This window comes from Chrysemys picta, chromosome 8 (assembly GCF_011386835.1).
Source record: "Chrysemys picta bellii isolate R12L10 chromosome 8, ASM1138683v2, whole genome shotgun sequence".
Classification (NCBI taxonomy): Eukaryota; Metazoa; Chordata; order Testudines; family Emydidae; genus Chrysemys; species Chrysemys picta.
The window spans coordinates 73,311,700-73,322,748 of NC_088798.1; the positions used below are offsets into that span (position 1 = coordinate 73,311,700).

Genomic DNA, 11,049 nt, shown 5'->3' on the forward strand with positions numbered 1-11,049 from the left:
ATGACAGTCCCCTTAATTAAATTCCTGTATTTCAACCAGGTTACCATGAATGATATCACTCTCCTGAGGATAACACATAGAGATAAAGAACGGATGTTGTTTGAATGCCAGCAAACACCGGGACCATACGCTGCCAGGCTTTGTCATGCAATGATACCAGATTACTTGCTACTAGCATGGCATGGTAAAGTGTCCTACCATGGAGGACGGAATAAGGCTGCCCTGCCCAGAAACCTTCTGCAAAGGCTTTTGGAGTACCTCCAGGAGAGCTTCATGGAGATGTCCCTGGAGTATTTCCACTCCATCCCCAGACACATTAACAGAATTTTCCAGTAGCTGTACTAGCCATGAATGCATCCCAAGTCCTCAGGGCAAATTAATCATTAAAAAATGCTTGCTTTTAAACCATGTTTTATATTTACAAAGGTACACTCACCAGAGGTCCCTTCCATGGCCTCATTGTCTGGGATACACCTTGGGAGGGTTGGGAGGGTACTTCAGTCAGGCTGAGAAAAAGATCCTGGCTGTTGGGGAGAACAGGGTGCTGTGTGCTCTCCACAAGCTCGTCCTCCTCTTCCCCATCCGCAAAACCCTCAGGCATGGATGAGAGTAACCCCTCATTGGAATCCACAGTCAGGGGTGAGGTAGTGGTGGCAGCCCCCCCTAGAATTGCATGCAGCTCAGCATAGAAGCGGCATGTCTGCGGCTCTGCTCCGGACCGTCCGTTTGCTTCTTTGGTTTTCTGGTAGGCTTGTCTGAACTCCTTAACTTTCACGCGGCACTGTAGTGAGTCCCTATTGTGGTCTATCTCCATCATGCCCTTGGAGATTTTTTCAAATGTTTTTGCATTTCATCTTTTGGACCGTAGTTCTGCTAGCATGGAATCATCTCCCCATACAGCGATCAGATCCAGTACCTCCCGTACGGTCCATGCTGGAGCTCTTTTTTGATTCTCGGACTCCATGGTTACCTGTGCTGAGGAGCTCTGCATGGTCACCTGTGCTGATCAGCTCTCCATGCTGGGCAAACAGGAAATGAAATTCAAAAGTTCACGGGGCTTTTCCTGTCTACCTGGCTAGTGCATCCGAGTTCACATTGCTGTCCAGAGCAGTCACAATGGTGCACTGTGGGATAGCTCCCGGAGGCCAATACCGTTGAATTGCATCCACACTAACCCTAATTCGAACCGGCAATGTCAATTTTAGCGCTACTCCCCTCATCGGGGAGGAGTACAGAAATCGATTTTAAGAGCCCTTTATGTCGAAGTAAATGGCTTCATTGTGTGGACGGGTGCAGGGTTAATTCAATTTAATGCTGCTAAATTCGACCTAAACTCGTAGTGTAGACCAGCCCTAAGACATGTGATTTGGTAAAAAACATAATTTTTTGTTAACTGATATAGATTTTGTCATATTAAAGAGTTTAAAATGTTCATAAAATATATCGGTTCTGATGGCACAAGATTAGACCATGATGAACGTGTCCTCTCAGATCAGCTGATTATATAAACAAACCACTACTAGTGGCTGGTGCTGGATCAAGTGCGTGTTGAAAGATAGAGAATTGTTACATTTTAGTGTCTTTATAGTTTTATGTCTAGTTGACTAAGGAATTATTTATGTGGGAGAATTCCTCATCATTATATTCATATGGTAGCTAAAAGAGGTGACTGGTTGGTTGGTTGAGTCCTAGCTTGTTAGCTTGGCCATCATCATAGGCTTTTGTAGTCTATAGGCCCAGATTCAAGGTGAAAATTTGTGAGGACAATCTTGTACAGTGAAAGCAGCAAAGAGTCCTGTGGCATCTTATAGACTAACAGACGTATTGGAGCATAAGCTTTCGTGGGTGAATACCCACTTCGTCGGATGTATTCACCCACGAAAGCTCATGCTCCAATACATCTGTTAGTCTATAAGGTGCCACAGGACTCTTTGCTGCTTTTACAGATCCAGACTAACACGGCTACCCCTCTGATACTTGTACAGTGAGTTTCGTGAGGACACATGTTTGAAATTTTTGGACATTATCCCTCTGTCTGTATCCGTGTCTGTGTTTACTATACATATATCATCCCTATGTCTTCAGCTCAGCCTGTTATAATATACCTTGGGTGCTTGAGTTTTGATTCAGTGATAAGGATAATAACCTGTCCGACTGTTTCATTTTGTGTTCTTAATTAGTATTCCTTCATTTTAAGTCTTTTCAGCATTTGTGTACCATTCAGCATTTGTGTACATGTTTACAGTAGAATATTTCAAGTGTAGATAAGCTACTTATTTGCAGCAGAATATTTCAAGTGTGGATAGACTACATATTGACCAGATAGATCACTATGAAGAGGAGATTTGAAAGTGGTGCAAGCAAGAGACGGTGAAAACAACAGAGTGAAGCAGCAGCTAAGAGCTCAAAGCTGATTACTTCATTTCTCAAACCACTGGAAAACACACCTTACCCAACAAACAATGCTACAGATAATGAAAACTCCGCAACTGCAACAGGTGATATTTCAATGCCAATACCTGAACATGAGAACAGTAGTCAAGAAGGAGATATGCCAACAGTAACAGATGCAGCAGAAGATCCTGTGTACGATCAAGAAACTCAACAGCAACAGGAAGATGTAGATCTTATGCAGCAAGAGCAATTCATGAGTACTACAGGTTTAACTGTGACTGACATTGGAATTATTTCTTCAAATTAGTTGTTTTGAAATGCCAAGTAACATTCCATGAGATGCTGATAATCATGCTTTCCCTACTCATCTGCTGACAAAAACACTTCCAAATGGTGAGGCCTGCACACGAGACTGGTTATGCTGGAGTACAGAAAAACAATCTCTGTACTGTGCACCCTGCTTCATTTTGAACAAAAGTGCTGCAAATGCATCAGTTCTCTCTGATCAATCAGGATGGAGCATCAACAAAGGTTGGAGGAAGTTGAAAGACTGAATACCATCAACTTACCTACTGAATCCGATGCTGAGCAGCATTATAGCGTCAATGCCTTCCTTGTCATCATTGACTCTATTCAATCCGGTCTTACACATCGAGTTGAGTCACTGTGACTAATTTGTATCCTTTTTGGGTTTCTTTGGCAGTTCAACAGACTGAGTAATGAAGATCTACTTTCTGCAGCTGAACAATTTCAGCAACAGTACAACAAAGAAATCTTAAAAGATCTGTGTTGAGGTCATCTTCCTCAAACGAATATATTCCATGAACTTTAAATTGGATTGCAAGCCAAAGGAATTGCTTCAAGAAATACTCAAATTTGGACTCTCTGGGGTGTTTCCTAATATCACAATTGCATTGCGTATTTTTGTCAGTTTGCCTGCATAAGTGGCTTCAGGTGAATGCACCTTCAACGTGTTGAAGCTGGTAAAGAACTATCACCGTTCAACTATGGGACAAGAGCATTTGAATAGGCTCCCCATGCTTAATATCAACTGTGACAGTGCACAAAAGCTAGATTTTTCCTTAATAATTAGTGCATTTGCACAGAAAAAGGCTAGAAAAGCATTTGTTAAATAAAAAAAATCAAATTATGTCTCTTACTCTTTTTTTGGTGCCTTATTTTGTTTTCATGTGTGGTCATATTTTATTTTTATTTTCTGGCTAGGGGCCTCAAAAGCTGGATGTGGCCTGGGCCTCTCTGGACCTCTGAGAGGGCCTGTCACTAAGCATTCTGCTGTCTACATCTAATCTACACTTTTTGTGGAATTTGTGTCACACAAAGGAAAGGGTCATGAAATCTTCACAGGTGAATGTGATAAGGTTTTAAATTACAGAGCACAAATGCAATAATTTTGTAATCACCGGCAATTAACAGGTGACTGTATGCATTCCCTATCCCAGCCCAGGGCGTATCATCACAGGTACTGTCTGTGGAGTAGCAACATTCCTAGGTTAGTGGGAATATTCCTGGAGCTCCTGAGAGTCAAGCCAGGAAACATGATACTGTCTCCAATAACTCCACCAGGAGAGGATATCCAGGAAATATCACTGCCTCTGTAGCCTTTATTTTATTAACCCTCTTTTTCCATTTCCTCCTTTCCCCCTCCCCCAGGAAATTCTCAAGACAATACATTTTTCTAGGGGGAACTTTTCACAGGTTCCGTAGTATGAGTGAATATACATTTTTTACTTGTTCTCAGATCTACACAACCTACAGACCGACAGTCCACTAAACAATCCCCACCATTCTCAACCTAATGCTTTGTTCACGACTTCTTGTCAAAGGAACCAGAATGAAATCAGACACATAAACCTAATTAACAGATCAGCCCATAGGCCAATAATTTATATTTTCTTTCCACCCCTTGTTACTGGCTTTACAAATCGCTGCTCGTCGGCTAACAATTACCCCCAGAAATGCTGGGAATCGGTTCCCCATTGACGTTTACCAGGATAAATGGCCTCATTTCCAGCCTCTCTACTGGAAAAACGTGTTTTCTTTTCCGATTCTCTCTGCTTCCTGTTGTAATTCAAAACAAAATTAAACTAATAACTCTCTGTGTGTGTGTGCGTGCAGGCATCGATGCTGAGATTCAGGGATAAACTGATAGAGGGACCCAATGCGAATTCCCTTAAGAAGAAGCATCGTGTTTAGAACCCTGCAGTGGTCAGAGTCCCTTCAGTAAGGCGATAATCGTGAACTGAGTTTTTAAACTCCAGCTTCAGGCAGCAAAAATGTCATTTCTCGCTCTAGTTACTTTCACTACCTCCCTTTGAAAGCATTGTGGGGCAACTTTTTCAAGGCGCCTAAGCACTGAGCAGAGCAGGTCTTTAGCATAATACGGGTTTCAGGATAGTCTTCACTTGTATTCTGTGTTCATTTCTTTGGCTATTGAACTGTGTATTTATTAGGAAACAACTCATGAGAAGAAAATACAAGAATCGCCTCTTTGTCCTTCTCTTAGCTTAATTCACCCGCTTTGCGCTGAGGATTGTCCTCTATAATTCAGACGCAAAGTGTTGTGTAGAAGCAATCATTTAAGAATAAAGTCTCCAAGTTGCTTTTTCTCGTATCCTGAGATACTAACACTAGTAGAGCACCAGTAAATTTCTAAATTCATCTCTGAATTAGCAAGGCAGACAGACATACAGATTTCAGTTTCTTGTTGGTCAACCGCGACACCTAGAGTTTCCATACATTATGGCACTCGCTTATTTTTTATTAGAATTGTAACGCGTGTTTTGGAACTTCAGCAGATCTTTACAAATGGGTGTGTCCATTCACACTGATCGCAAATAGCTACAGACCAGAATAAATCTGACCCAGGGAAATTCTTTTTTTATATAATCCCTTAAACAGTTTCATTTCCAGATGAAAGGGTAAACAAGGGGAAAGGAGCAAATAAAAATCCAATCATCAGAAACTGATTAAACTGTGTAAGAGTCTTGTGTGTCCTGAGAAGCTTTGGGTTGGATCGTTCTGTTCACACGATCTGGTATGAACTCTTTTTCAGAGACACAAGGAGAAAATATCCTGTTCATAACAAACAGGCAGAATAAGAGCAACGGGCTTCGTTTGGCATCGTCAGCTAGCGCTTTGTTCCACAAATGCTTCAGGAATATAAAATAAAATAAACAAATATACAGAACGGAGAAGAAAGATTGTTTGCAAAGACTTGGGGACCAAATTCCGCCCACACTAAACTCCCGGGAACCCCAGTGAAGTGAGGGCAAGACTTAGCCCCTGGCATTCAAATCTACTTGAACCCTCAGCTCTCCATATTACGCCAATATCAAATCCTTAACCATATTTTGTTGTGCAAACAGGGGTCCGCCTGAGTTATTCATCGCTGCCCAGAGCCTCGGATCACCTCAGTCCCGGTGTTCTGAGGCTGCCCAGATCTGGTTACATGTGTCAGTAACTCCAGCGTCTTATCGGTGACTCTGAATCTGCCAAACAAACGTTGGACCCCAAGACACAGTTGGATGGGTCTCCAAAGAGTCTCCACACTGCCGAATAAAACTTCCACTGCCCAGTGGAACCAGACAAAAGTGCTTGTGGCTGATAATGAGCACGTGTTCTGTTCCCTGTTATCGTCCTTTGTGACACAGATCAGTAGCGTTAAGAGACGCAGCAACAGGTTTTTAGTTCGTAATGATTAATAATTTTATTATTAGTTAAGTGGTGACAAGTTCCTTGGCCCTAGGAGGCGCTTGTATACCATGGTGTGAGTGCGAGATAGCTAGATAGATGCTTTCAGTCTAAGAGACAAAGATCAGACAAGAAAAGCATGACCCAAACAATTTAGCTCTCTGTCTGTCTGTCTCGCTAGCTAGTAGTCATGGTATTTATAAAGCATCCATCCCTATAGTGTCTAGGCCACAGAATGGTGATAATTCCCGAATATTTGTGTTTGTTTGTGGTACAGATTGGGGAGCCGGTGTGGTTTTATTTAGACCAGGCAGTTAGCATCTGTAGGCTGCATGGAAGAGGTAGATTTTTAGTGGGGATTTGACAGAATACAGATGGGAACCTGATGCAATGGGGTAGGGATAGGAAGGTCATTGGGATGGGGAGGTAATTCCAGGCATAAGGGGGGACATGAAAGAAAGTGGGAGAAGAAAAAGAATGGTGACATGAGGCTGGAAGCATTAGTGGAGAGGAGAGGATGTAGGTGAAATACAGCATGAGTAGAAACAAGAGTAGAAAAACAGTCAGAGGCAGTTTTGGACAGGGCTCTGAGGGGCCAAACTAGACATCCAGGGAGGCAAATGGCATGGGCACAATTTGAGTAGCTAGACAGAAAGGTTCCTTATCTTCAGTTAATACACACAACACTCTAGTCACTGAAAGGTTCAAGATTACACATTTGTAGAATTTCATAGTCCCCAGGGTAATCAGCAATGTGCTTCATGGCAAAGGCTGGAATATTCAGTGGGGCTTTAGATATGGCCATTCAATTATCAACCAGATCTTTACCTTGAGACGGCTTTTGGAGAAGATAGCTGAATTTAATAAGTCATGAGCAACACTTTTTATAGACATCTATCAGGCCTTTGATTCAGTGAATCAAGAAAGCTTTTAGGCATCTTGAAAACCACTGAAACCCACAAAGCCTCAGTTAGGCACCTAAGCACACTGCATGGGGAGAGACAGGTGCTTAAGAATGGGACCCACAGCAGCCAGCATTCTAGGCCTTATCTAGCCCTTGGGAGATGCCAATGAAAGGAGTTTGTCCTGACTCATAAGCCCTGCCCATTGCATGGAGTTAGATCTCTGAGGGTATGTCTACACTGCAATTAAACACCCACTGCTGGCCTATGCTAGCTGACTTGGGCTCCCTGTGGGGCTGTTTAATTGCAGTGTAGATATCTGGGCTCGGGCTGGAGCCTGGGCTCTATGACCCTGTGAGGTGGGAGAGTCTCAGAGCTCAGGTCACAGCCCAAGCCCAAACATCTACATTGCAATTAAACAGCCCTGCAGCCCAATCCCTGCAAGCCTGAGTGAGCCACAGGTGTCTAACTGCAGTGTAGACATACCCTAAGTCCAGGCTGCAGAGAGGTGCCTCTCTTTGCTTGTGATCCACAACCAGGAAACCATCCCCTGGAGACAGGTGTCTAAGCTGTTTCTTTTACCTAATGCCACACAAAACAGATGTTTCACTTTGGATAAATAATCCAATAATAAGGGGACAGGGCCTTTGGTCTCCCACTGCCTAGATGAGTGCCTTGACCACCAGTCTATAGAGTCATTCTCATGCTCTCTGGCCCAATGATTAAGTATTTGTCCAAAGTGGAACCACTCCAACAGGAGAGATTGAGGGAGCTTCACCTCACAATATCCCCTAACCTAGTGGTTTGGGCACTCTCCTGAGAGGTGAGAGACCCCTGTTCAACCCCTTATTGCCCTTCAAGCAGAGGAGAGAATTGAGCATGGCTCTCCCACATCCCTGGTGAGTGCTCTGAATACTGGTCTAAAAGTTAGGCCTGGTCTACACTACGGGTTTAGGTCGACTTTAGCAGCGTTAAACCAAATTAAGCCTGGACACGTCCACACAACGAAGCCCTTTCTTTCGACTTAAAGGGTCCTTTAAACCGGTTTCTTTACACCACCTCCGACGAGGGGATTAGCGATAAAACCGGCCTTTGCGGGTCGGAATTGGGGTAGTGTGGACGGAATTCGACGTTATTGGCCTCCGGGAGCTATCCCACAGTGCTTCACTGTGACCGCTCTGGACAGCACTCTCAACTCAGATGCACTGACCAGGTAGACAGGAAAAGACCCGCGAAGGTTTGAATTTCATTTCCTGTTTGCTCAGCGTGGAGAGCACAGGTGACCACGCAGAGCTCATCAGCACAGGTAACCGTGATGGAGTCCTCCCAGGATCGCAAAAGAGCTCCAGCATGGACCGAACGGGAGGTACGAGATCTGCACGCCATATGGGGAGATGAAGCAGTGATAGCTGAACTCCGTAGCAGTAAAAGAAATGGAAAAGTATTAGAAAAGATCTCCAAGGCCATGAAGGACCGAGGCCATAACAGGGACACACAGCAGTGCCGCGTGAAAATTAAGGAGCTACGGCAAGCTTACCACAAAGCCAGAGAAGCAAACGGAAGGTCCGGGGCAGAGCCGCAAACTTGCCGCTACTACGTGGAGCTGCATGCGATCCTAGGGGGTGCAGCCACCACTACCCCAACCGTGTGCTATGACTCTCTCACTGGAGAAACACACAGGGAAGACGGTTCGGGGAACAAGGAAGATGACGATGGAGGTACTGTAGGTAGCTCACAGCAGCAAGGAAGCGGAGAAACCGGTTTCCCCAACAGCCAGGATATGTTTGTGACCCTGGACCTGGAACCAGTAACCCCCGAACTCACCCAAGACCCTCAGGGCACACAGGAGACCTCTGGTGAGTGTAACTTTGTAAATATTTGTAAACATTACAAAAAAAAAGCAAGCGTGTTTAATGATTACTTTGCCCTGGCAATCGCAGCCAGTACATCTACTGAAAAAGTCTGTTAACGTGTATGGGGATGGAGCGGAAATCCTCCAGGGACATCTCCAGAAAGCTCTCCTGGTTGAAATGGGGTGATTTTATTAAGGGGACATTCAGAGGCGCCCGTTCCTGCTCTTCTGACCAGAAATGTTCCCCGCTGTTAACCACGCGGTGGGGGGAGGGGTGAAGTGATCATCCCAGAGAATCGTGTGTGTGTGGGGGGGGGGGTGGTTTACTTGTGTTTGTGCCGCATGTTAACTGGGAAACCGCAGCCCCCTCCTTTTACATTGAAACCCCATTTTAAATGGACAACCCAATTCATCCTTGATATGGGAAATGCGCTGCTGTTTGCAACCTTTCCCGCATGTTAAGAAGGTTAAAAAAGCCAAAACACTGTGGCCTACCATGGCTGCCTGCAAGCCGAAATATGCGACCTTGTAATGAAAGAGTGTACCCATTGTTCTCTAAAATGTGTCTTTTTTAACCACCTCTCCCTTCTCCTCCACCAGCTGCAAATGTTTCTCCTTCGCAGAGGCTCGTGAACATTAGAAAGAGAAAACGTAGGACGAGGGACGATATGTTCACGGAGCTGCAGATGTCCTCCCACGCTGATAGAGCACAGCAGAATGCGTGGAGGCAGTCAATGTCGGAGATGAGAAAAGCCCAATATGAACGAAAGGAGAGGTGGCGGGCTGAATCGCGGGATGAACAGAGCAAGTGGTGGGCTGAAGACGATAGGTGGCGTCAGCTTGCAGACAGACGGCAAGAGGCAATGCTCCATCTGCTGGAGCATCAAACTGATATGCTCGAACGTATGGTTGAGTTGCAGGAAAGGCAGCAGGAGCAGAGACCGCCGCTACAGCCCCTGTGTAACCAACAGCCCTCCTCCCCAAGTTCCATAGCCTCCTCACCAAGACGCCCAAGAACACGGTGGGGGGGCCTCCGTCCATCCAGTCACTCCACCCCAGATGATCGCCCAAGCATCAGAAGGCTGGCCTTCAATAAGAGTTAAAGTTTTAAAATGCAGTGTGTCCTTTTCCATCCCTCCTCCCCCACCCATCCCAGGCTACCTTGGCAATTATCCCCCTACTTCTGTGAGGAACTAATAAAGAATGCATGAATGTGAAGTAACAATGACTTTATTGCCTCTGCAAGCGGTGCTCGAAGTGGGGAGGGGAGGGTGGGGTGGTTGGTTTACAGGGAAGTAGAGTGAACCGGGTCGGGGGGGGGGGGGTTGGAGGGTTCATCAAGGAGAAACAAAACAGAAGTTTCACACAGTAGCCTGGCCAGTCACAAAACTCGTTTTCAAAGCTTCTCTGATGCGCACCGCGCCCTGCTGTGCTCCTCTAATCGCCCTGGTGTCTGGCTGCACGTAATCAGCGGCCAGGCGAGTTGCCTCAACCTCCCACCCCGCCATAAAGGTCTCCCCCTTACTCTCACAGATATTGTGGAGCGCACAGCAAGCAGCAATAACAATGGGGATATTCTTTTCGCTGAGGTCTGAGCGAGTCAGTAAGCTGCGCCAGCGCGCTTTTAAACGTCCAAATGCACATTCCACCACCATTCGGCACTTGCTCAGCCTGTAGTTGAACAGGTCCTGACTCCTGTCCAGGCTGCCTGTGTACGGCTTCATGAGCCATGGCATTAAGGGGTAGGCTGGGTCCCCAAGGATCACGATAGGCATTTCAACATCCCCAATGGTCACTTTCTGGTCCGGGAAGAAAGTCCCTTCCTCCAGCTTTCGAAACAGAGCAGAGTTCCTGAAGACGCGAGCATCATGTACCTTTCCCGGCCATCCCACGTTGATGTTGGTGAAACGTCCCTTGTGATCCACCAGGGCTTGCAGCAGCATTGAAAAGTACCCCTTGCGGTTTACGTAGTCGGTGGCTTGGTGCTCCGGTGACAAGATAGGGATATGGGTTCCGTCTATGGCCCCGCCACAGTTTGGGAATCCCATTTCAGCAAAACCATCCACTATTGACTGCACGTTGCCCAGAGTCACTACCCTTGCTATCACCAAGTCTTTCATTGCCTTGGCAAATTGGATCACAGCAGCCCCCACCGTAGATTTGCCCACTCCAAATTGATTCCTGACTGAC

The 11,049-nt window shown here is 45.6% G+C and overlaps 1 protein-coding gene across 1 annotated transcript; it reads left to right on the plus strand.

Moving 5' to 3' along the window:
* Nucleotides 1-7,944: 7,944 nt before the first annotated feature.
* LOC135973140 (mediator of RNA polymerase II transcription subunit 15-like) lies at nucleotides 7,945-10,111 on the plus strand. The gene is made up of 2 exons (XM_065554825.1): nucleotides 7,945-8,863; nucleotides 9,460-10,111. The coding sequence occupies exons 1-2, from the start codon at nucleotides 8,323-8,325 to the stop codon at nucleotides 9,960-9,962; spliced, it is 1,044 nt and encodes a 347-aa protein (XP_065410897.1). The 5' UTR covers nucleotides 7,945-8,322; the 3' UTR covers nucleotides 9,963-10,111.
* Nucleotides 10,112-11,049: the final 938 nt, after the last annotated feature.